This window comes from Xyrauchen texanus, chromosome 45 (genome assembly GCF_025860055.1).
Source record: "Xyrauchen texanus isolate HMW12.3.18 chromosome 45, RBS_HiC_50CHRs, whole genome shotgun sequence".
In the NCBI taxonomy this organism is placed as follows: Eukaryota; Metazoa; Chordata; class Actinopteri; order Cypriniformes; family Catostomidae; genus Xyrauchen; species Xyrauchen texanus.
Window position 1 is genome coordinate 26,303,306 of NC_068320.1, and position 25,731 is coordinate 26,329,036.

The 25,731-nt window shown below is 39.8% G+C and overlaps 1 protein-coding gene across 3 annotated transcripts; it reads left to right on the forward strand.

Moving 5' to 3' along the window:
- The first annotated feature begins 534 nt into the window (after window positions 1-534).
- On the forward strand, window positions 535-23,765 carry LOC127637185 (nucleosome assembly protein 1-like 1). Of its 3 annotated transcripts, XM_052118131.1 has the most exons (16): window positions 535-650; window positions 6,642-6,677; window positions 8,144-8,229; window positions 10,971-11,073; window positions 11,265-11,406; window positions 13,376-13,468; window positions 13,618-13,746; window positions 13,995-14,066; window positions 14,154-14,293; window positions 14,417-14,562; window positions 14,848-14,867; window positions 16,205-16,327; window positions 16,416-16,448; window positions 16,537-16,587; window positions 20,408-20,439; window positions 22,387-23,765. In XM_052118131.1, the coding sequence occupies exons 2-15, from the start codon at window positions 6,661-6,663 to the stop codon at window positions 20,411-20,413; spliced, it is 1,161 nt and encodes a 386-aa protein (XP_051974091.1). In that variant the 5' UTR covers window positions 535-650; window positions 6,642-6,660; the 3' UTR covers window positions 20,414-20,439; window positions 22,387-23,765. The 3 variants fall into 3 exon arrangements, with proteins under 3 accessions (XP_051974091.1, XP_051974089.1, XP_051974090.1); XM_052118129.1 differs by lacking the exon at window positions 20,408-20,439; XM_052118130.1 differs by lacking the exon at window positions 20,408-20,439 and having other exon boundaries at window positions 13,376-13,456.
- The last annotated feature ends 1,966 nt before the right edge of the window (window positions 23,766-25,731 follow it).

A 25,731-nucleotide genomic window follows, 5' to 3' on the forward strand; every position in this document is an offset into this window, starting at 1 on the left:
TCATTGTGTATAGCCTCTTAGCTTTTGGGCACATTCATAGTGTTTTAAAGTCCTACATTACATAATAGCATCTGAGAAAACCAACGGACTGACAGACAACACCCTAAAACAACATGTGATCTCTTTCCTTCCATAAATAAGTAGTTGACAACCCATAGTCTTAAATATTTAGTGGCAAACGCTTTGGCGGGAAACTTCCCCCCCCCCACCCCATTCTGGAACAATGGCATTCCCTCCAAACCACTTCCGCCAACCCCTCCCTTTGCTCTAGTAACTAATTTATGAATCCTAGGATGGCAAATCCACGTTCATAAATATTAAATAAGTCGTTATGACGTAACTTGGTAAACCTCTCTGGAGCGTGCGGTCACATTACCTAATTCATATTCATGAGCCGTCAGCTGTCTAACGCTTAAGTACAGACGCCTTCCAGCCAATAGGATAGTTCTACTTCTCGGCTATCACGGTACCTCATTAATATTCATGTACCAAGCCTTCCTCATAGTAGCAGCGTTCTGGGTTACGTGCTGACGCCAGATGTATATGAGCGCACGCCGCGGGATCTCTTTCCCTTTTAGCGCTGTCTCGCGCTGTTCACTGCGCAGCAGCATCTCGTCCTCAGACGTACAGCTTCACATATCGGACTCTTGGTAAGACCACACAACGCTGAAGGTGCCTTTATCCGGGCTATTAAACCCCGTTCTGGTCGTACGAAAAGATGAAGTCGTATTTAGATGGTTTGAGCTGAATTTAACGCGGTTTTAGTTGTCGGAATGGGACGTTTAGCTCGCGAGCGCAGTCAGACTCCACCATGACGGAGATGAAAATGGCTGTTCGTGCTTTAAATATCGAATATATGTTGGTGTTTCAGTCAGATAAACTTACAAGAGTGTACTTTAAAGGGTCGAATATTTGTATTTGAGGTGATTGGTTACCGTTTTAAGAAATACTGTCTTGACCGTATATTATCATGGTGCTAGTTGGTCAGATCTGGCGGGTAAGTTTTTTTTTTTTTTTTTTTTTTTTTTTTGGCGGGGGTGTCGGTCGATCACGTTGTCGAATGAAAATGACTTTATCGTCAACGTGGATACGATTGTGTTGATCTAGAAGTTTGTTTGTGTGTTGTCATTTGCCAGTTTTGGGTAGTTTCATTATTTAATGTTGTCTGATCATTGTAATAGTTTTCAGTGGTTAAGGGTCATGGATTTTTATATTTAAAACAAAAATAAATTATGTGTGCGTGTTATGGTCACTTCTACAGTCTTCTCTTGTTGGAAGGGGTTTGTTTTAAGGATGCTGTTCTGCTAGCAACTTTAACCGGTGCATCTGTGGCAGAAACACGTGGTGATGTGGGACCGGGCCTGTTGGGGATTGACCACTTTAATGTATGGAGTTATACTTGTGCCACAATTTTGCTCCCACAAATTAATATTTTGAGCACACACACAAAATTCTGCGCGAGCAAGATGACATTTTGCGCTCAGGGTAGGAGGAGAAAGCTAAATGTAAGTATTCTGAGCAAATTCACAATCAAATAAGCTTTATTCAAGCGTAAAATTGATTTTCGTGTGCTCAAAGTGAATTTATCTATGCAAGAAGATAACTTGCTTCACTAACCTGAGTTCAAGTGCATGCAAAATATAATTTTGCGCATGCAGAAAGTTGTTAATGCGCTGAAAATATAATCTTGTGCATGCAGAATTTTTTTTGCACTTAAAATATGACCTTGCGTGTTCAAAATAACTTTTTGGGCGCTCTGTTCCACTTTGCAAAAGCAGAACAATTTTAGTGCACTCAAAATATCTTGGGGCGTGCAATTTCTGCGTATGCAAGATATTTTGAGTGCAAACGAAATTTTCTGCACATGCAAAGATTATATTTTTAGTGCAAAAATGTATTGTGTGCTCAGAATTTTGTTTTGCACTGAAAATATCATCTTTGCGTGCAGAATTTTTTTTGCCCTCAAATTATCATGTTGAATGTGCAAAATAACTTTTTGTGCACTCAAAATATAATTTTGCACCTGCAGAATTGTGGCTCATGTATAACTCCATAGTCCTGTGGATCAAATCCCAATCAACACCCACCTAGACCAGCCAAAGATGAGTTTCGGAGTGCCTTGGCATGACTAAACATTGAGCATCTTAAGAAAAAATGGCATGTCTACAATTGGGCATTTTTGATTGAAACAAATTGATATTTCTAAATGGCTAATTCATTTTGAGTCGTGTTTTGAGGTGTGTCACGTGGTTGAAAGGACAGGCAAATTTCTATTGTGTTTGGTGAATTTACATATAGCTTTACATTTGGCTGATTCTACTTCCTTTAATTTTTGTACAACCCTTGTTTTCCCAGAGAGATAGAGAGGGTTCCCATCTGCATGGAAATATATCAGGGAATTCTAAAATAGTGTTTATTAGACCTGGAATATCGTGCAAATCTTATCGGGAGGTTTTGAGTTTCCTAAATGGAGAGCATTTGTGGCATAATGTTGATTGTTATTCAAATTTATCTTGACTTGTCTCTTGTCAGAAATCTGTGTTTCATTGAGGCGCTTGAAATGGAAGTGATAGGGCCCAATCTGTAAATGCTCATACTCATGGTTTCAAAAGTATAGCTACAAGACATGTGTGATAAAATAGCTTGCAAACATTTTTGGTGTGCAGTTATATCCAACTTGTTAACTTCATTGCCATGATGATGTAACGCAGTAAACCCTAAAGGCCCGGTTATACTTAGTTTTCTGCATTCTGGATCGTATCGTGCCCCGTCGACATTGTTGCCTTTCAAAGTATACTCTTTAACTAGTGGTGCACCGATCAGGAAATTTAAGGCTGATACCGAGTGTCCTTCGCCACACTTTTGCAAGTTATATGCTGCATTTATGTTTATGCCCCACACAGTAAAATTACGCTAACACTTTAGAAAAAGTTCAATTTGTTACCATTAACACCATTACTGTGGTTAACTTGAACTAATGAACTTAATGTTAGTTACAGCATATACTAATACATTTTTAAATCAAATATTGTATTAGATAATGCACAATGAACAATTGTATTTTTATTAACGAACATTACGATTAAAAAAAAATTGTTCGTGATACCTAATGCATTAACTAATGTTGAAGAAATGAAACATTTGTATGAAGTATTACCAAAATTACATTATTTGTGAATTGCTAACATTTATTTGTATTGAAAACCGTTATTAATAGTTCTATTGTCAATATCAAAAGATCATTGTGACATACTGGCAACCAAATCCATGAGAGCATCACACACGGCAGAGATGCGTTCAAAAATAAAACGTATCCATTACAAGCTTTAAAACTGCTCAAGTGAGAAATCATTGATCTCTGTGATTTGTTTACTGTCTTTGGCTTTTTGTTGTAACACAAATCACTAATTATTAAGCAAACGTGTGAAGACGCGCTGCCGTTATTGAAGGTTAAACAGTTACTGATGTTATTAGTGGTTTTGTGACCAACATTAATCTGATTTAAATTGGGATCCTCACAGATTAGTCCTGGGATGAGTGATTGATGATATATTGAGTGTGGGCATGTTTGATTGATACTGAGAGTGCTCATGTTGAATGGAGAAGCTAAAAGTGCTTATGATTGCTCTAACAGTCTCTAATGCTCCACACAGGGTTAGGGGGCCTGGGTAGCTCAGCAAGTAAAGAAGCTGACTACCACCCCTGGAGTTCGCAAGCTCGAATCACAGAGTGACTCCATCCAGGTCTCCTAAGCAACCAAATTGGCCTGGTTGATAGGGAGGGTAGAGTCACATGGGGTAACCTCCTCGTGGTCACCAGAATGCCCAATTCCCACTACTTAGTAGGTCCCCGTGGTGGCGCGGTTACTCCCCTCAATCCGGGTGGTGGAGGACAAGTCTCTGTTGCCTCTGCTTATGAGACCGTTGATCCACGGTGCTGCGACGAGAGAGAAAAAAAAAAAAAAACTTACTCGCCAGTTCTCCGATACGCCGTAGCTTGTTCCTCGGCCACTCCTTCACCCTCTAACGGATGACAGCCGCACCTCTCCGGGCGGATTGGAGGCAGTCCTCCAGCCCCTGGCGGACTGAACGCCCCGCCGCATTCTCGGGGAACAGAAGGGGTCTCCCCTGCCCCTGGCAGCGGTTCTCCCGCTCCAGGCGGTCGGTTAGGAGCCCCTTCTAGCCTCGCGGCTGTTCCTCCGCTTCCAATCGGCTGGGCTCCTCCGTCCCCCGGCAGATGGCCGCGGCTACTCCGTTGGTGTGGATTGTAGTGGCAAGAAAGATAAGGCGTATCCCTCCTCCTTCCTGGGTTTCGGCACCATTGTAAAGCAGTTCAATGGAAAGGAGGCGGCGAGAACCGGCCTGGCGTTATAAACAATATTTTGATGATTAACTTAAACGAAAGACACACAAACACACATGACGGACATGTCCGTAATCTCTCTCTCTCTCTCTCTCTCTCTCTCTCTCTCTCTTGTTGCACCACCGTCCTCAATTGGCCTTTATCCCTCTCGGAGGCTTAATTAGCCTGATAAGGGACCGTGTGTGTATAATCACGCCCCGCTCTCCGCCCTGTCACAATGTCAAATTAAGAAATGCTACTTGGTATTTCGTTTCTTTGTTAACAGCAATACTTTAATTTGAAAAGATGGATTTCATGAGCTAATGCAGGACACTGCCTGAGTGATGCTCACAAAGATGGATGCAGTCAAAGAATATAAACCGCTGAAATGCATTTAAATTAAAATATTTAAGCAGCTTTTTGAGCTCAAAACAAGATTGTGCTCCGTCTGTAATTTATAATCCAGAAATATCACTTTGTTTTCATGTGGTCTAATAAGGAAGGAACATTGTCTTTTTAAAAAGCCTGTTTCCTCAAAGATTAAAAGCAGAATAAATCTCTTCTGTTTAAACAACAATAGCAAACATGCTCTGTGTAATATCGTGGTTGTTTTTAATTTAAAAATGGTTGTTTTTCTTGACTCGATGTTAAACGATTTGGGTTTATTTTCCACTGATCCCTATTGTTCCTAATTAGCCCACTGAGCAAATAACTAATTGAACCTCATAATAAAATAAACTCCTTGTCAATGGGAATAAAACAATTATTGTTATCGTCAGTGTCGACAATAAAAAAAAAAAAGAAAAACGTAATTGTCGTTTGATCTCATTTACCGTAACGAGATCACATTAAACTCTAATGATGAGCAGCACTGCAGCTCGCGCCTGACAGAGGAGAGGAAGAATAACACAGATCACAGTCCAGATGTACCAGATCGAAAAGTACGAGGGAATATACAAAAATACCAAATAGGTAAATACAGAAGCACTCTCGTTGTGGATTAAGCGGAGCTGGAGCTCTTTTAAAGGAAACAACTTGTCATTACATCTTTAATGCAGTTATATTTAATGCGCTACAGCTTTATTAAAGTTCAAATGATGCGGGAGCAGATCATGTAAATAACTTAGAAACTGGCATTTCTCTGTGCAGTCGGCGCCTCTTCTATGAGTTGCGTGAACATCCCGATCTGAGGGGGAGAGATTGAAACTGCTTATATTCAATATTCTCAGATATTTAAATTCTTAAAGATGCATTCACCTGATAAGCAGCATATATTTAGACTTGCTTTTAGAGAATGTGTGTGTGTGTGTGTGTGTGTGTGTGTATGTGTGTATATATATATATTATACAATTTTTTTCTTGACTGCACTAACAGAAATACTCTTGGTGTGTATTTAAGATTTCAATGTTGTGTGTGGATCGTGGAGAGTAGCATGAGCCTCCACATTCTGTAAGTCTCCACGGTGTCCTGCACAATGAGTCACGTGATAAGATGCGTGAATTGACTGTCTCAGAAGCGGAGGCAACTGAGACTTGTCCTCCGCCACCCTGATTGAGTGAACGTGCCACCACGACAACCTACTATGTAGTGGGAATTGGGCATTCCAACTTGGGAGAGAAGGGGATAAAAAATGAGGTACGAGTAAATTAATTTTGTGTTAATCATCATTATGCTGCAAATGCTGTCGATTGTGATTAACTTGTAATGGACCCAGAATATTCCTTTAAATCTCTCTGAGCCATGTCTGCATTAATGGGTTTCAAACAGCTGTCTCTACGCCGATAGAGATAAGAGGAGATTAATCTTAAATCTGGCTGTCACAGTGGTATCATGACTTCATGTTACTGATCTTATACAACAGATGAACAGAGTAGCTTGACAACATCTAGTCTTTAGTCTGAAGCTTTTGAATGAAGTCAGTCTTGGTACTGGAGGTTTGTGAGTCATAGAATTTATGTAGGCATCAGGTCTGGCCTGTTGGCAGCTGAATTACTTGTATGCCACTGTGGTATTTTGCATACCAAGTGGAACATGAAGTATCAATTCATTTTGTACTAACATGGGATGTTTTGGGGGATGTCTTGTTTCTTATACAATTGCATCTGAAAACTAAGCCTGATTTGACTTCATTCGTTTATGGTTATAAATGTCCATTTTAAATGGACAATTAAACTTTTTAATTTGGCGCCCTAATGAATTATCACCTGACCAGCAAGTGCATCACTAACTGCGATTTGGCTCGAGGCATTTTTACTTGATTGACGACATTAACATATTCTCTTCTCATCTTTTCCTCTAGGAAATAACGGTGAAACAAAATGGCAGATCTTGACAAGTAAGTACTTGTTTGCCTATTAAAGAGCATAATTGTGTGTACACTGTCTGTTAGTATGGTTTGATTGGTTCCCACTTTTATGGATTGACATTTGACTCTCCTATTTGATTGATGCCCATTCACATTCCCTGCTAAAATCTCTTTATGCCTATTGTTTGGGAATTTTGTCCAGTGCATAAAACCCTACAGATGCCTCTTGGCTGATTCTAGATCAGAACTACTACCTCAACCTGATCTATAGTCCCTGTGTAGTTCTGACCCCTCCCCTCTCTGTGGGACCTGATCTGGGGTCAGCGACACTTCCTCTGCATGCCGTCATGCTCAGTGTGGCATCCCCAAGCAGCTACGCCATGCCAGTCATGTTTGTCACTGTGTGCCAGCCTTAACTCAGTTTTTGGAGCTGCTGTACACCTGTTGCTTGCCACAAACCCTTCCTGTTTCTTCAGAGCTGCGTTGATATGATGCGGTTTTTATTTCTGCTGTGATGTGGCTCAGATCTTGCAGTTTGAGTGACAGATCTAGGTCCTGCTCAAGCTTTAATGCTGAAAATAGAAGCTCTCAAATGTGTGAGAAACATGACCCATGTAAACAATTCATGTATCACCCTTTTGTTCCAACCCTTTATAACTTTATTTCGTCCAAGGAACACCAAGATCAATTCAGTCTTTTCCATATAGCCTAACTTAAGTGAAAGTGGACTAGGGCTATCATGCTCCAAAATGGCCAAAAACAAAGGCTTTTGTGTTTCACAGAAGATAAATAATACACGCTTTAAGCGACTCGGTGGTCGAGTTGATGCGCCACAGCAGAATGGAGTCGAAAGTTACGAAGGTTTTTGTACTTCAAGGATGAACAAAGTGACGTTGATGATTTGGCAGGTTATTGTATAAAGCAGGTGCAACTGCGCTAACCGAACGGTTAGAAATGCAGACGCTTATGCAATTTCTCAATGTAGCCTTGAGTAGATCTTTTTCATTCAAGCTGTCAAACCACAAAACAACATACTTGTAACTGAAAATACTTTGTATAGGCTATTTGAAAGATACTTACTGGCAATATATTATCCAGTGATGGCTTGTGGCGCTGAGCGTTGGCTGTGTGCGAATCTTTTGTAGAAAATAATTGTTTAAACGAATTTTAGACGCACATGTCATCAACCAGATAAGTCCGGTGTGCCACCCTTTTAATTCACCCTGTCGCTCACACTTTACAAGTTGTTTTGAGAAGTATGTTAAAGACAAAATAATGTGCAACAATCAGCCCTGTTTATGTAAAACAACAAAAACAAATATATATCTCTAATCATTGGGATAATCTTCTGCTTATCAATGTGTGAAAAAGGCATCGATCCCAAGCCTAGATATAAATGTTTAAGCTCCTGTAATAAGTGCGTAATCTCCCTGTTATGTTGTCTTATTGTCTGACTGACTCACTTACACTGTCTCTCTCTCTTTGTGCTTTTGCAGTAAAGAGCAGACTGAAATTGACCCGGCAGATATGGAGGATGTTGAAGATGTGGAGGAAGAGGAGACTGGGGAAGATAACAGTAAAGGTAGCACCTTTGACACGCACTTATATTTCCTGCACCTACCACTAAATTTCGCTTGCACTCAAGAAATGTCTTGATCCCAAAGGTGAAGGTGGACCCGTCTGCTTTTGTCTATTTGAATGATAAATCGTCACAACCAGACCAGAATTGCACATTTCATGGACTAATATTTTGCTTTTGCTTTTTTTTTTTTTTATTTGTGTTTTTTAATATTTTTTTTCAAAAATGATGCACAAGCATTTGTACTGTAAAGAAATAACTTGAAAAATGAGCTAGATGTCATGGTGAAAAGCATTGTTTAATCCAATCTATATAACTAAAATATGTATGGGTAGGTTGCTCGTGCCCATGAGCTTTTAATGTTAATAATTTAGGTGAAAATATAAATAAATGCATATTTTAGGTGCTGTGATGGGTCAATATTTCTTTAGATTTTCACCATTTTAATCACCATTTGTGGTGCATTTACAAATATGCATGCATAATTCTGATTACAAATATGATTTTATGCATTACAATTATGCATGCATAAAGCTGCATACATGAGTTTAAAAATAATTAAAATATTTTAGTTTTTCGGGTATAACATGTCTCAATGGAGGACATATCAACTTCACAGATGCATTTCATTTATATATATATATATATATATTTTTTTTTCTAAGATGTGAGGTCATACGGGGACATTCATATGACGCCTAAAATAGTTTAATCAGTTCACTGAAATGTTTGATTGACTAATATGTTGCCCCCACCATCACAGCTTAAACTTTTTTTTTTTTTTTTTTTTGTGTAGTCTCTTTGGACTTTCTCCTCTGTAGGCTGCTGTAGTGGGTAATTTAAATGCTGTTTGTCTCATGGATTCTTATCACCGACACACATGCTGTCAGTCAGGTCACAGACATTAGGAAGAGTCTCTTTGCGCATGTTTGTGCTGGGACGTGTTTATGTTGGGTTACATGATATCAATCGGTAACCTCCATAACCTTTGTTTAGCAGCTGGCCAGAACAGCAGGGAAGCCATCAGGTGGAAGCGTTTTAGTGCTGGGGGGGGTTTGTTTAATAGTGAATAATACAAGCATTAATGGCTTCAGTGGCTGGGGTAGCCACAGTAACACAACTGACCTTGCTTTGCCACTGTTTATTTTTGGGAGAGTTGTTTTTTGGCCTTCTGTGAAGGTGCCAGAGTAAGGTATTTGTTTTTGTGGAGCAGCTTCTGTTGGCTGTTTTATTTTGATCGAGAGGTTTTATCCAGACCCCTTCACATTTTGATGTTGCAGCCTTGTGCTGAAATGGTTTATTTTTCATATCAATCTACACTCCATACCCCATAATGTCAAAGCAAAAACTAGATTTTGGATAACTTTGCAAATGTATTAAAAAAGAAGAAAAACTGATATCACATTGGCATAAGTATTCAGACCCTTAACTCAGTACATAGTTGAAGCACCTTTGGCAGCGATTACAGGCTCAAGGCTTTTTGGGTATGATGCGACAAGCTTTACAACACCTGGATTTGGGGATTTTCTGCCATTCATCTCTGCAGATCCTCTCAAGCTCTGTCAGGTTGGATGGTGACCATCAGTGAACAGCCGTTTTCAGGTCTGTCCAGAGATGTTCGATTGAGTTCAAGTCTGGGCTCTGGCTGGGCCACTCAAATACATTTACAGAGTCCCTAAACCACACTTGTGTTGTCTTGGCTGTGTCTTTGGGTCATTGTCCTGTTGGAAGGTGAACCTTTGGCCCAATCTGAGGTCATGAGCGCTCTGGACCAGGTTTTCATTAAGGATATCTCTGTATATTGCTGTGTTCAGCTTTCCTTCAACGCTGATCAGTCCCCCAGTCCTGTGGCTGAGAAACACCCCCGCAGGATGATGCCACCACCAACATCCTTCATCGTTGGGATGGTATTGCACAGGTGATGAGCGGTGCCTGGTTTCCTCCAGACGTGACACTTGGAACTGAGGCCAAACAGTTCAATCTTTGTTTCATCAGACCAGATAATCTTGTTTCTCACAGTCTGAGAGTCCATTAGATGCTTAATGTGTCTTGCACTGAGGAGAGGCGTCAGTCTGGCCACTCTGCCATAAATCCCAGATCAATGATGGTCGTCCTTCTTCAAGTTTCTCCCATCTCCACACATGATCTCTGGAGCTCAACCAGAGTGACCATCGGGTTCTTGGTCACCTCTCTTACCAAGGCCCTTCTCCCCTGATTGCTCAGTTTGGCTGGGCAGGCAGCTCTAGGAAGAGTCCTGGTTGTTCCAAACTTCCATTTTAAGAAATATGGAGGCCACTGTGCTCTTAGGAACCTTCAATACAGCCAAATGTTTTTTTTTTTTTTTGTTGCCTTGCCCAGATCTGTGCCTCGACACAATCCTGTCTCTGAGCTTTGCAGACAGTTCCTTTGACCTCATGGCTTGCTTTTTATTTTTTTAACATAAGGCTGTAACAACAAAATGTTAATAAAAAATGAAGGGGTCCTGAATGCACTGTAGTTCTTCACAATCTTATAGGATTGAAAATCGTGAACCATTATTTTAATGTTGTTGGTTCTCTGCAAAATGATGCGTTTTAAAGTCTGCTGCTTGAGATGGTGCTTCACGAGTGAGTGGCGCCCTCTAGCGCAGTAAGAGCAATGCATCATTATTAGATGTTGATGCCAAGTTTGATTTGTAATGTTTTCTGCTATTAGTGCGAGTGATGTCCGGCACTGTTTTATTTTTCTGTTTGCTTCTGTTTTAGCACATCAACTGACTATGCAGATGATGCAAAATCCACAGATCCTTGCGGCGCTGCAGGAGAGGTTGGATGGGCTTGTGGGATCTCCCTCAGGATACATGGAGAGGTATGAAAACAGACACACTCAAAGCCTTTCGGTGTGTGTGATGCCAGGCATTCCTAAAGTGAGCCATAATGCTGAACTCTTCTCAAAACTATGATCTTGAGTCAGTAATAAATCATGCTCATTACTTATTAAATGTTATGCCACATTTGATCTAGTTGTGTGATTTTGAGACGTTGTTGGTGTCTGTCCAGCTTACCAAAGGTGGTGAAGCGACGCGTTAACGCCCTTAAAAACCTTCAGGTCAAATGCGCCCACATTGAAGCAAAGTTTTATGAAGAAGTCCATGAACTGGAACGGAAATACGCCGCACTGTATCAGCCTCTCTTTGACAAGGTGAGAATTTGTTGCTTGGGACACATTTCTGCTCTTTATTTCTGTTTTTCTAGAATGAGAATATAAATGTATTCTTGAAAAAGATGGATAAAAAGATTTTTATAAAGCCTTAAAGCTTGGATGGGCCCTCGTGGAAAAAGAAAATCGGCAATATTAATAGCTACAGTCTTGTCCAACACAAAATGGGTATTATTTGAAAGCTTAGCAGTTGTGCTTTATTGTACAAAAAATCAAAACAAGCTAAACTGGTAATTCAGCCAAGGATAAGTACGGTTTAACAAGATAAATAGTTTAATATGAGTTAAACTTGATCCGTTTCTGTCAACCTTAAAGCATTTTTAGCATCGATTTAGCTAGCTATCTATAGCCATACATCCAAACAATATCTAACGTTTGTTGGATTATTTGCTAAATGGTAACCTAACCTGTCGGTGTCCGAGTCATAGTGCTGGTGCATTCATCAGTAGTTTGAGGAGAACTCGTGTGGTGGGCATGTTCAAGGAAGCTCTTTGGCAGGACGACGTCTTGCAGTCAAAGCCTCACATGTGAGCCTTCCTTTATGCCTAAATGCAGCCAATCACTGGCACTTTTAGATTTGGGAACGTCTAGCATGCTACATGCTCATCACTGACGTTGACTAGATTAACCCCTTTGATATCGAAATTTGGTACTGAACGACATAATCAGACGTTACAGGTGGTTAATTGTACATTTTATGGCAGACATAATGCAGCCTAATAAAGATCAATTCAAGCCTAATCATTGCCAGAAGAGGCCCAGACCAAGTGGCTGGATCTGGCCCAGCTGTTTTGAGCCGGAAATGCTTTAATGGCGTTACTAAACACACATGAGGCAGCTGGCTACGGGTAACACTCGGCCCGGATTATACCTGCCGAGTCTGAGCCGCAGGCACCTCTAATCTGCCGTGCTCTGGACAATTACAACATGCTATCTGGGAAGGTAATCAGATGTATAGATCATTAGATAATTGACAAAGCACAATGTAAGATATGGCCACAAGATGGTGCCAAGTACATGACAGACTCAATGATGACTTGAATGGCACAGAATGAAACTCATTCAGTGAAATCTCATTACTAAAATAATGTCTGCATGCTATGCAAACCTTGAGTCATTGTTGTGTTTGCATGTGTATATGGTTCTTATGTACAATTATTGTTTCATTTGTTTGGAGAGGCTTCTGGACACTTGGAGAAATGTTTTGATTGCTGTCGTATCAGCACAAAATATTTGGTTACAGTTTGCATGATTGGGAACAAAATAAAAGCCGTTTTTCTGAGCTACCTTATTTACACCCTGAGATATATAATGTTTAATCATATCATTTAACAAAAATTTGGTCGAGTTATAAGCCTTTAATTCTGTATATGCCACTGAAACAAGACATTTTTTTAAAACGCCTTCAGAGCTTAAAGGGTTAACCTCAGTGTGCATTCCACATGTATGCAAGAGGTGCAGTATGCTAGTATGTTAAAGCTGTAGTATGCTGGATGGCCAGTATCTTAAAGCTTCTTTATTGAATTGCTGCTTCAGCATTTCTGTTTGCAGCAAACAGCCAGTGCTCTCCTGTGCTGAAAAGATTGGTCAATCCAGGACACAAGACAAACGGCAGAAAATAAAACTTGAGCTGTAGCTGTTTCGCCCTCTTTCATTCTCTGTGCAGATTAGCTCCTGCTGTGGTGTCTGGGAAACTATTAAATGTCAAGGCCCTTAACAGTGTTCACGTTTTCAACCATTTAATTGTATTGGGTTTAATTGTCTGAAACTATTAGAATCTGCTAGCAAGACTTTTGTCATAAAGTGCAGTACAAAAACTGGCAAATAATTGGACTAGTTGTTCCTCTTGCTCTTATTTATTTGATTATCAAACTTTTTGATGAATTTACCAAGTAATGTATATGGCTTGATTTCTAAACATGCCTAAAACCCGATATTAATGTCTTTTCAGCGTAGTGATATCGTGAGAGCAGCATATGAACCCACAGACGAGGAGTGTGAGTGGAAGAAAGATGAAGAGGAAGAGTTGACCGTAAGTAAGCAGGTACAGGTGATCAATACCTGCATGCTCTTAAAACACCACCTCATTAACTTATATAACACACCAATGGCTTCAAGAACAGTGCAACAATCTAGAAGCCATTTTGCTGAATGTTTTGCTCTGACATTTTGACACTCTTTTGTCTCTGTCAGGAGGAAACGAAGGAAAAGGCCAAAGTGGAGGAAGAGAAGAAAGACGAGGAGAAGGAAGACCCTAAAGGAATCCCAGAATTCTGGCTCACGGTTTTCAAGAACGTCGACCTACTCAGTGAAATGTTGCAGGTAGGGAGAGAACGGCAAATGGTTGCACATGAGGGAGGGATTGTAACAATAAGTGTTCAAAAGCAGGTCATGCAATTTGGGTATTTGCAGCAAGATTTCATGCTTTGGAAAAAGGAAAGCTGTTTGATGCTGCCATCTAGTGGTATATAAGAGCATCTAACTTGCATAATGATACGCTGTTTAAGTAAATTGGGTTATTGTTGTCTTTACTCTTTATAATGAGCAATATGATGTTTTCTTCTGTCTAGGAACATGATGAAGCAATTCTCAAGCACTTACAAGACATTAAAGTTAAATTCTCTGATGCAGGCCAGCCAATGGTAAGTCTGAAAGTTATCGTCGTCTTGTGGCTGGTGACTTTAATCTCTCAGTTCCCTCACTGCTGTGTGTTTGGCTCTGATTTTTAGAGTTTCACATTAGAGTTCCACTTTGAGGCCAATGATTTCTTCACAAACACCGTCCTGACAAAGACCTACAAAATGAGGTCTGAGCCAGATGAGTCTGATCCGTTCTCCTTCGATGGACCGGAGATCATGGGCTGCACAGGGTAAGACTCTGTCTATTAGTGTGTCTGCCTCACACCTTTTATGAAATTGCGTTTAATACCAACAAGCAATTTTGCATAACTCATACGACGCCCTTTCGGTTCTCTCTTACTGTTTCTGTTTAGGTGCGCGATCGACTGGAGTAAGGGCAAAAACGTCACATTGAAAACTATCAAAAAGAAACAGAAACACAAGGGTCGAGGCACAGTGAGGACGGTCACCAAGACGGTCCCCAATGATTCATTTTTCAATTTCTTCTCTCCACCTGAAGGTAGAAATCCTTCAAGTCAGCTATTCACGACATGTTAACATTAAGTAACAGTTCTCTCATTTGCTTAATGCATTTTGCACACACTTTTATCAAAAGTTAAATATTTATCTGTGTTTGTGTGTTCGCTGGGAATGATAATCTCTACCAGTTGAGCTATAGGGACCCTCAATAAAATGCAATTAAATTATTAATGAGGTTATATTTTGATTGCAAAATGTTGGTGCTGATTATGAGATGCTGTGACCACCAATATTATCTAAAAGTTTCCTTTCTTTACTCTTTCAGTTCCAGAGAGTGGTGAACTGGTGAGTCAATCTGTCAATATTTGTGTAATTTGTTGGAATGAGACGATGTAATACATTTCAATATATCGCAAACCAAAACAATGGAGGAGGCAAAACTCAATATTACGAAATTTGTTACGTTGTTTTCTGGCCATGTGATAAATTTATATGATTTTACCCCTTTCCGTCACTCCTTAAGTGCTTTAATTTAGCTTTAATATACTTCCCTTTATTTTTCTCCCAATTTGGAATCCCCAATGTGCTTTGTAAAGTCCTCGTGGGGGCGTAGTGATTCACCTCAATCCAGGTGGCGGACGAATCCCAGCTGCCTCCGCGTCTGAGACAGTCAACCCGCGCATCTTGTCACGTGGCTTGTTGAGCGTGTTGCCACGGATACATAGCACATGTGGAGGCTTCACGACATCCACCACGCACCCCGCATTATAGTGACCATGAGGAGGTTACCCCATGTGACTCTAGCCTGCCTAGCAACTGGGCCAATTAGGTTGCTTGGGGACCTGGCTGGAGTCACTCAGCACGCCCTGGATTCGTACTATCGAACTCCAGGGGTGGTAACCTGCATCTTTTACCACTGAGTTACCCAGACCCCTCCCCCCCACATCCTTCCTGTTCTTTACAGTAAAATAAATAGCAAAGATGCACTTAAAAACAGACTTCTCTCTTGTTAATAAACTGGAACACCTGTGCAACGTCTGAGATGCACATTTAACCCCTAAAAGTGACTTACCTTTTTAGCACTTCAAATACAAATGAATGTAGTCCCAATGCTGTAACTTGTAATTTAAACGCATTATTTCAAACGTCGATAGCTCATATCATTATTATATATGCAACTTTGAGATATATTAATTGATAGAATGAAGAATTTATATGTATTTAAAAGTTTAAATGCGATTTGTTACATTGGCGATAAATTATTAAAAAATAAATTGACTCCATCATATACTTTTTAAAGGTATATAAACATATTATTTGAACTTGGGAGCATTTATATTGTTTTAAAGAACTTTATTTTTGAAATTTATAATGTGTATTTTGGTCAAACAATTTTCTGTGTCATTTTAAGTTTTATTATATCGAATCGTGAACCTCATAGTTTACCGAACGTGAGAGCCGGATCGTCCCATCCTCTAATATTTTGAGATTATTGGTTATCCTTGAAAGATGTCAATTAATAGAAATGTTAGTTGCCCTTGTGGTTTTTAAAATCTACCCACAGCCTTATTTTAGACAATATGTACTCCAATTATATCGATAAGCGTGTATATGGCAGTGAAACGTGTGTGTGTGTGTGTGTGTGTGTGTGTGTATGTATATGATGATTTTGCTGTGTTCAGGACGAGGACTCGGAGGCCGTGTTAGCAGCAGACTTTGAGATCGGTCACTTCATCCGTGAGCGTATCGTGCCCAGGGCGGTGCTGTACTTCACGGGCGAGGCAATCGAAGATGACGATGATGATGTGAGTGAAAGGGAACACATCCTCTGTCTTGAAGCGAGTTGTAATTATTTATTTCCAACGATCTGACATCTGTTTGTTTTGGTTTTAGTATGATGAGGAGGGAGAGGAAGCTGATGATGAAGTAAGGATCTTTGTCTTCCTTTTTTGTTGTTCTTTTACCATTTGTGTCTTTGACTATATATGTAACCTGCTGTATCTGTGATTGACAGGAGGGTGAAGAGGAGGCCGATGAAGAAAACGATCCAGACTATGAACCCAAGGTAATGCTAATCTCCAATGCTCCTCACTGGGGTCTGTCAGTATGATACAGAGATTTCAACATACAGAATACATACGTTCACCTCCACTCATGCATCTTTCCTGCAAACATTTATTATTCTACTTAATCTTTTAACACTTTATTCACTGCCACCTTTTATCCATTTCAGATGGGTAAATAATTAATGGTGTTTTTTAATTTGGAAAATATATTTCAGTTCATTTGCATGCTGCTGAGGAGATAAAATACTAGGGATGGATCCAATACTGACGTTTTTACCCAGATCGGGTATCGGTCTGATGAGCTCGATCCAAATCCGATGCCCCATGTTAGTCATTGACATTACTATCGAGCTCAAAGAATGACATAAATAACCTCAAATCACTATTAAAGTAGACCATATAGCTCGTGCATTTTATTCAGGCACTTGCAGGCATCCAAAAGCTTTGTGAATTGCAAATGGCTGTTTAATAATGAATATACAGGCAGCATAAGTTGTCTCTGGCACCACGCTTTACTTAACGAGCACCGCTATTCCGACACACACACCTAAACTGGTGCATAGGCTAGTGATGCGCTGCTCAGTGCAATATGTGGTCGCTCCACACAAATTCTATCTCTGATGTAGATGATCAATACTTTGGTCCACCTATGGCTCGGACAAGCGTTTTACCAGATGTTGAATGAGAAGCATATCACACTACTGTGAATTAGCCTACAAACAAATACTCAAACATGGGCTTCCTGGAGCGCTCCGCACCAGACCTTCAAAATGAAAGCCTTGAGAAATCTCTACCAGTTATTAAAGTTTGCACATGCTCTCATGTAATTGTTTTTTATGCTCCTATTTTACAATGAATTCGTTTTTTTACACCGAGTACTCCCAATCAGTTCCACACAATGAATTATAGATGCTCTAATCTCATTAAGATCAACACCTCTATCTTCCCCTGAAGCACGTACTGCATATCAGCCAGAATCAAAAACTTCTGGATCAGGATAAAAAGTTCCTCTGATTCACAAATCATGACGGTCAGTCCGTGACAATCCAAGCAGGTGATACAGGCCGTCTAAACTGTCAGGAGATTGTTGCTCGCACTGGATCCGCACGAGTGCATGAGAGCAACTTCAAAGTAAAAGTGCTGTTAGTGCGCTATGCGTAAATGTCGTATTCACTCTGCACTGTATGTACAATTGGTTTAATAGTTTTTTTTTTTAAATGCGATTTGCTAATGTGGACAAGCCATCCATGATTGCTGGACTACGGTTTGCTTTTATTTCCTTCCTAATATATGAACAATTTTCCTCATGTGCAATTAAAGTACTCAAATTTGATGACTAAACAATATAAAGACAATATCAGCAATTCAAGTAACTTTAGACGTTTCCCCGGAGTCTTAAGTTTAGAACGGCAAACGTATTAATCGTGATTAAGAAATATTAGCACGTTTAACTTTAATTGCATGCGTTAACACATTAATTCCTGCCCGCTTATATCGTTTATCTTCTCAGCAGTTTGGTCAATGATTACTCAAACATCTCTTTAGCATGCCAGAATTTTGCTTGTGCACCTGATCTTTCAGGGCTCCAGAATGTGACCAAAAATAAGTGATTGTGACCATAATTTAAGCTAGTTGCCGTTGGTGACAGTTGGGATGTTTGCTTTCATATGTGGTTTTGTCAGATAGCAACTTGTGGGTTATTGAATAGATCTTTAGATCAGTCAGTGTGTCTCGTGGCGCTGTTCACCCTTTCTGTTGATGATATGAGCTTGCTGGCTGCACGCAACAAAGTGCGAGCCATGATATCTTATTTGTGAACAAATGACTCTTTTGAACTGGGTTTTTATAATGTATAACCTGACAAGAGCCTTCAGTGAGTTCACAGTTGGAGCACAGACATTTCAAAAAAGTTGTAGTTGAAGTCAGAAGTTTACATAAACTTAGGTTGAAGTCATTAAAACTCCTTTTTAATCACTCCACAGATTTAATTTAAACTGTTGTTTAGGACATCTACTTTGTGCACGACATGAGTAGTTTTTCCAACAATTGTTTGTAGACAGATTGTTTCACTTTTAATTGACTAGCACAATTCCAGTGGGTATTTCAGAAAATGATGTCAAGCCTTTAGTCAATTAGCCAATTAGCTTCTGATAGGCTAATTGGAGGTGTACCTGTGGATGTATTTTAAGGCCTACCTTCAAACTCTGTGCCTCTTTGCTTGACATCATGGGAAAATTAAAAGTCATAAAAAATACTAGACCTCCAAGTCTGGTTCATCCTTTCCATACACCTGAAGGTACCACTTGTGTAACAATAGTACACTAGTGTAAACCTCATGGGACCACACAGCCATCATACCGCTCAGGAAGGAGACGCATTCTGTCTCCTAGAGATGAAGATGATGTAGTTTGGTGCGAAAAGTGCAAATCAATCCCAGAACAACAGCAAAGGAGCTTGTGAAGATGCTGGAGGAAACATGTAGACGAGTATCTAGATCCACAGTAAAACAAGTCCTATATCGACATCACCTGAAAGGCTGCCCAGCAAGGAAGAAGCCGCTGCTCCAAAACAACCATAAAAAAGCCAGACTACAGATTGCAAATACACATGGGGACAAAGATTTAACGTTTTGGAGAAATGTCCTCTGGTCTGATGAAACAAGAATTGAACTGTTTGGCCATAATGACCATCATTATGTTTGGAGGAAAAAGGGTGAGGGTTACAAGCTGAATAACACCAGCCCAACTGTGAAGCACGGGGGTGGCAGCATCATGTTGCGGGGGTGCTTTGCTGCAGGAGGGACTGGTGCACTTCACAAAATAAATGACATCATGAGGAAGGAAAATTATGTGGATGTATTGAAGCAACATCTCAAGACATCAGACAGGAAGTTAAAGCTCGGTCGCAAATGGGTTTTCCAAATGGACAATGACCCCAAGCATACCTCCAAAGTTGTGGCAAAATGGCTTAAGGACAATAAAGTCAAGGTACTGGAGTGATCATAACAAAGCCCTGACCTCAATCTGAACTGAACCGTAAAAGCGTGTGTGAGCAATGAGTCCCAAAAACCTGACTCGGTTACTCCAGTTCTGTCTGGAAAAACGGGACAAAATTCCAGCAACGTATTGTGTGAAGCTTGTGGAAGGCTCCCCAATACATTTGACCCTAGTTAAACAATTTAAAAGCAATGCTACCAAATACTAAGAGTATATAAACTTCTGACCCACTGGAAATGTGATGAAAGAAATAAAAGCTGAAATAATTCTCTCTACTATTATTCTGACATTAAAGTAGTGATCCTAACTGACCTAAGACAGGGAATGTTTTCTACGATTAAATGTCAGGAATTGTGAAAAATGTTGTAAATGCATTTGGCTAATGTGTATGTAAACTTCTGACTTTAACTCTAGATTCTGAAGGGCAGTATTAAAAAAAACAATCATATTTGTATACATTCTGAAAGGGGTGTGAAAACTTATGAGACAAAACAGGAATGTTAATTTGTGCACTCAACTGTACAGTATATATTAAACACCCGATTGAGCTATCAGCTGTCTTTAAATTTCTATCTTGTCTTTTGAACAACAATCTAAATCGAGCAATTATGTGATTTTGGCGTTTAAAACAGCCAAATGTTTCACTTGAAGGGGCAATGGCTCCTTGGTCATATTTTTAGTCTGGAGCTCTGTCTTTTCTCAAAGCATGCAGATAACTAATCATACTTGAGAAATAGTAATCTAGTAAAAATCATTTTCTGCCTATTGTTAATTTTCTAGCACTCTGGCACCTTTTGAGTTCCTCTAAATCTTTCCTCACTAGGTGTAAATGGTGTCTGTAGTAACCCTGCTCTGGTAGGTAACACTCATGAATTAATGTATACATCCCCATCCATCCTGTTTCCTCCCCATTTCCATACTAATAACTAACATGCACATGTGTTTTGTTTTTCTCTTTAACCACAGTGTGTTGCCATTAGCATCTGTATTGTTTCTGTATGTTGAAGCGTCTGGTTTGCTCTACAGATTAAAACCCTGATTTGACACTTGGTGGGGGGGCTTTATTTTTCCTGCTTAATATTCCATTTTACTTGGAAATGTGTCACATTTCTATGGAAGTCTGTTTCCACCACAATGGGGTGAGGTCATAATTATGAGAAACAATGTCATAATTATTAGATTCAAAGGAGTAATTTCAGCGTCAGTTTATGATGGCAAGTCATTGAAGATTTTACAACATTAAATCTTATGTTTATTTCCCCTTTTTCCTCCCAATTTGGCATGCCCAATTCCCAATGTGATTTTAAGTCCTATTGGTTGTAGTGATTCACCTCAATCTGGGTGGCGGAGGACGAATCCCAGCTTGCGTCTTGAGACGTCAATCAGCGCATTTCATCACGTGGCTTGAGCGGGTTGCCTCGGAGACAGAGCGCGTGTGTAGGCTTCCGCTATTCGCTATTCGCTCAACTCCCCATGCACTGAGAGCGAACCACATTATAGTGACCACGAGGAGGATACCCCATGTGACTCTACCCTCCCTAGCAACCGGGCCAATTTGGTTGCTTAGGAGACCTGGCTGGAGTCACTCCGCACGCCCTGGGATGCGAACTAGCGCACTCCAGGGGTGGTAGCCAGCGTCTTTACCACTGAGCTACCCAGGCATCCCAAATCGTATTTATTAGGAATGGGTCAATATATCTGTTTTCATATCTCAAACTTGATATTTAGGAATTTGCAACATTGTTTTCTCTCCATGTGATCATAAATGAAATGACCCATCAAACATCATCACTCTTACGCTTGACTTTTTTTTTTATCGCTACTGCGCTTTTTTTCTACACTGTTTACAGCGTTCACACGAGGTCATTTAATGTAGCTTTTAGAAATTGAAGTACTGGAATACCTGGAAAATTGCCTTGTTTTGATGACAAGTGCTTGAGAGTGAAGCGGATAATTTCCTCCATGTAATGTGTCTCCATCAAAGATGAGGCGTGCTCCACTTTTATTGAATAATATGTCTTTAGTATCCTTTCTGTTCTTTTAGAGTCAGATAACGATAAAAAATGAAATTAATCTTGCACAGCATGGATGCGCTATAGAAACCGACAGATTCTCGATGTTCGCTGAACACTGAAAACCGCTCATTGAACCCTTAAAGTGACAGTAACCATTTTAACACATTATTTCAAAGTGTTAGTTCGTGTGCACACAATTTCATGATATATTAGTTAATATAATGTAGATTTTATTTTATATTTTGCAAAGGGAAATGATAATGACTAACATTTTTAAAATATAAATATTAACTCTTTCAGGACCAGTTCATTAGCTTGTTCGGCACCTGATCAGACTGAATGTAGCCCACTATTTTGAAAGCTATATAGAGAACGGTATATGAGCAACACTTAAATTTGAGCATTATACATTTTAGATTGTATAGTCTCATGAACTGCATCGTATATCTAACCGAATCGTGAGAACCATACTGTCCCATCCCTAATATTTAAGCATCTTTGTCAGTTTTAAGAAGAACATGATCATTACAAGATCGAACCTGATTCAAAGTCATATTTGAGAGCTGAAATTGAGATGGTAGGTCATAATCATGAGATGGTAAATCGTATTTGAGTGTTAATTGAATCAGTTTCAGTCAATCCGAAACCCCCCCCCCCCCCCCCTTCAATGATCTTAACCAGTTTTGCCCCCATATGGCAGAAATATGCTTCCATACATTACAAGAGGTAAATGTGGCAAATGCTGAAACCTATTTGTAAAAGTGGTTTTGTGTTTTGGTTATTACAGAAGGATGCCAACCCCCCAGAGGAGTGCAAACAGCAGTGATGGCAGTGCCCACTTCCTTCAGGACCCCCATACACTGTAACGGCTTCAGACAAACATAGTTACTTACCGCCTTACAATGTTTTGTAATTTTCTTGGTAGAAATAATTAAAAATAAATAAATAAATTAAAGGATTTCAAGATTTTTGTTACAAAAAAAAAACAACCCCTCATTGGGAGCAGAGGCTCATGACGCATAGTATTTTACTAGACCAGTTTCTCTCTTTCTCTGTTTAAATAGTTAGATTGCAGTAAATCCCTCAAAGCATGACACTTGTTTCTTCACTGCTAACATTGTTGGATTCTCGTGAAGTCTTTTGTATTGCCCTTAGACAACAGCTGTGGAAAAACTGTCCAGAGGTGAATGTTACGAGAAAGTATTGGCGAAACAACATGTCCAGAGTGATTCCGGAACGCTCTGTGCAACCAAAGTGGAGACTGACGTTTAGTCTCGGCAGGGTGGCACAAAGGTGCTTTTTCATTGGTTGAAAACCCCTAAATGCCCCCTTATGCAGAGCTGGACTTGTGTACACGATTTGATCTGTCTCTTTGGGTTAGTTCAACATTAACATTCCACAAAGGTTTTATTTCCTTCACAAAATCGGTTCTAGACGTTTGGAGAACAATTCGCAGTCTGGTGGAAACGGAGAGATGACTGACATTCCACATCTGTAAGGAATGGTTTCGTCCTTGAATAGACGTTCTGTTGCATGACCATTTGTTTTTTCTATGAGCACTTTGTACGTTTGTCATGTATCGGTAGCATCGTTTTCGAAACTTTTGCCGTCGATTAGTCCACTCGCCCCCCCCACCCCTCCGAAGACCAATTTACAAGCGCTTAACAAACATTCATCTGGCTCTTTGTCAGTCAGGTGGACTCGGTCAACACCTCTTCAGAATGCACTTTGAATGATTCGATGTCCCGCAGGAACCCCAGACAACCTGCACTTTGTGTGATTGGTTGATTTCGAGCTTGGCCCTGAGTGATGTTTGTGGTGACATAACACCCTCTGTTTGGCAGGCCTATCACTGTGAAGGGGTGCGTCTGAGCGTTTGTGTATGCTGAGGAACGTCTTTAGAGGTCTCCTCTTCCTCGTAGCCCAGCAGGAGTGAAGCAGAAAGAGCAATATTCCTACTGAATTCCCAAGCCCCTACAGTATTCCCGTGTCTTTCAGCCCGGCTCTTTGCAGTCAATTTAGTTCGGTCTAAAGCAGTTTGAAGCAGCAGGGGTCTCTGTTCCCCCTCAGCAGCTGTTGTCAAAGCAAAATGCCATGCTACAAAATACTAATGTACTCTATAACTGTACGTGGATGTATATTCATCAATTAAATTGGTAAAATGTTCACGCCTTGGTCTCCTTGTTTTTGATACATAAATGGTGCTAATATGGGTGTTTTGAAATCAAATCAGATAAGCCAGTACTCTGGGGTGTTTGTGATGTAGATAACTTGACAAACCAGTCCTTGTTGCCCAAAATGGTAATGTTTCAATCTGTAATGTGTGCCAGCAAGGGAGTATTTTAAACATTACCTGATGACTCCACTAGGTGGCATCATTGCTTTTAAATTCCCCAAGAATTACAATTTGACAACTTTGGGTTTCCTTTTATAATAGACATGCATCAACCTTTTATTTGAGTGGTCATGCAGTTTTTTTAATGGGCTTAATATTTGAGAAATGCCAATGTGGAAACTTAAAACATGCTAATTTTATGGAGTTAGAGGCAATCCAAGATGGCTGATGGTGCACATCAGGACACGTATACATAAAATGTGTGTATTTAGTATTGAGGAACAGTTATGGCTGACTTTAAAAAGGATTTGACAGGAGTTTTACAGACCTGACCTACACTGATCAGACACAACATTAAAACCACCTGCCTGATATTGTCATTCCCCCTCATCCCACCAAATAAGCGCCAACCCGCATATCAGAATATCATTCAGATATGATTTTCTCAACACAATTGTACATTATAGAGATTCTAGAGACTGTTGTGTGTGAAAATCCCAGAAATACTCAAACCAGCCAGTCTGACACCAACAATCATCCATGGGATTTATCTAATGAGCCAATCGTGAGGCAGTAGTGCAGTGCATAAAATGCAGTGCATAAAATCATGCAGATACAGGTCAGGAGCTTTAGTTAACCATCAGAATGGTGAAAACATTTTGATGTTAGTGATTTGGACCTTGGCATGATTTTATGCACTGTACAAATAACCACTCTGTACAATTGTGGTGAGAAGAATATTATCTCTGAATGCTATTCTGGGGTTGGCGCTGTTTTGGCGGCATGAGGGGGACCTACACAATATTAGGTGGCTTTAATGTTGTGGCTGATCTATGTATAGTGTGTGTTTTTTTTTTTTTTTTAATAACTATATATAGGTGTGTGTGTGTCTATATGGGCATGCTTATGTGGTTTACGAGGACAATTTTTTTAGGTTACAAACTGGTAATTACAAGGGTATTATGCTATAAATGTGGTTTGAGGACGTTTCTAGTGTCCCCATAATTTAAATGGCTTAAACATATTAAACAATGTTTTATTGAAAATGTAAAAATGCAGAACGTTTTCTGTGAGGGTTTAGTTTAGGGGTTGTGTTGAGTTTAGGGGTTAGAATCTATAGTTTGTACAGTATAAAAATCATTGTCTATGGAAATTACTCATAATGATAGGTAGACCAACATGTGTGTGTGTATATGTGTATATATGTGTGTGTGTGTGTGTGTATATGGGCTGTCGATATGACACGTTAATTCTGTGCGATTAATTTTACAAAAAATAACGTGAGAAAAAAATTTACGCAATTAATCGCAATGCCCACAGACTGTAATAAGGAACATCCCTGAGAAACGCTTGTAGTACCACCCGTTTACACCAGAGGGCAGTAAGTGGAACTTCAGCTGTGTGAGCAACACGCAGTTTACACAGTGAAGAAACACTTCAGCAGCAACAACAAACATTTGTTACTTTCTTGCTTTCAAAACACTCGATGGAGCGCAAATTCGAACTAAGAGATCTCAAGATTTGTTTAAAGATTGAGTATTAAACTATATTTAACTTGAAACGGTGAACTAAACATTTTGTTTATGACGCAACGCACCCGAGACGTCTGACGCAGGTGTAGATTGACGGTTCTTAAACATTCACTCATAATAAATCATGAACTTATTGACAAATTCACTTGTGTAATGGCTTGCTGTGAACTGTGTGTCAATGATTGACTTATGATCAGTAATATGATCAATGTAAAGCCGCTTTTTATATTGTTCTTATCAATGATGAACTCTTCTGCCACAAGAA

Excerpts from the sequence above, each read along its gene's own strand:
- LOC127637185 (XM_052118129.1), top strand. Across the intron at positions 11,407-13,375 it reads ATCAGCCTCTCTTTGACAAG|CGTAGTGATATCGTGAGAGC; the intron begins GTGAGAATTTGT and ends ATGTCTTTTCAG. Across the intron at positions 16,588-22,386 it reads ATCCAGACTATGAACCCAAG|AAGGATGCCAACCCCCCAGA; the intron begins GTAATGCTAATC and ends TGGTTATTACAG.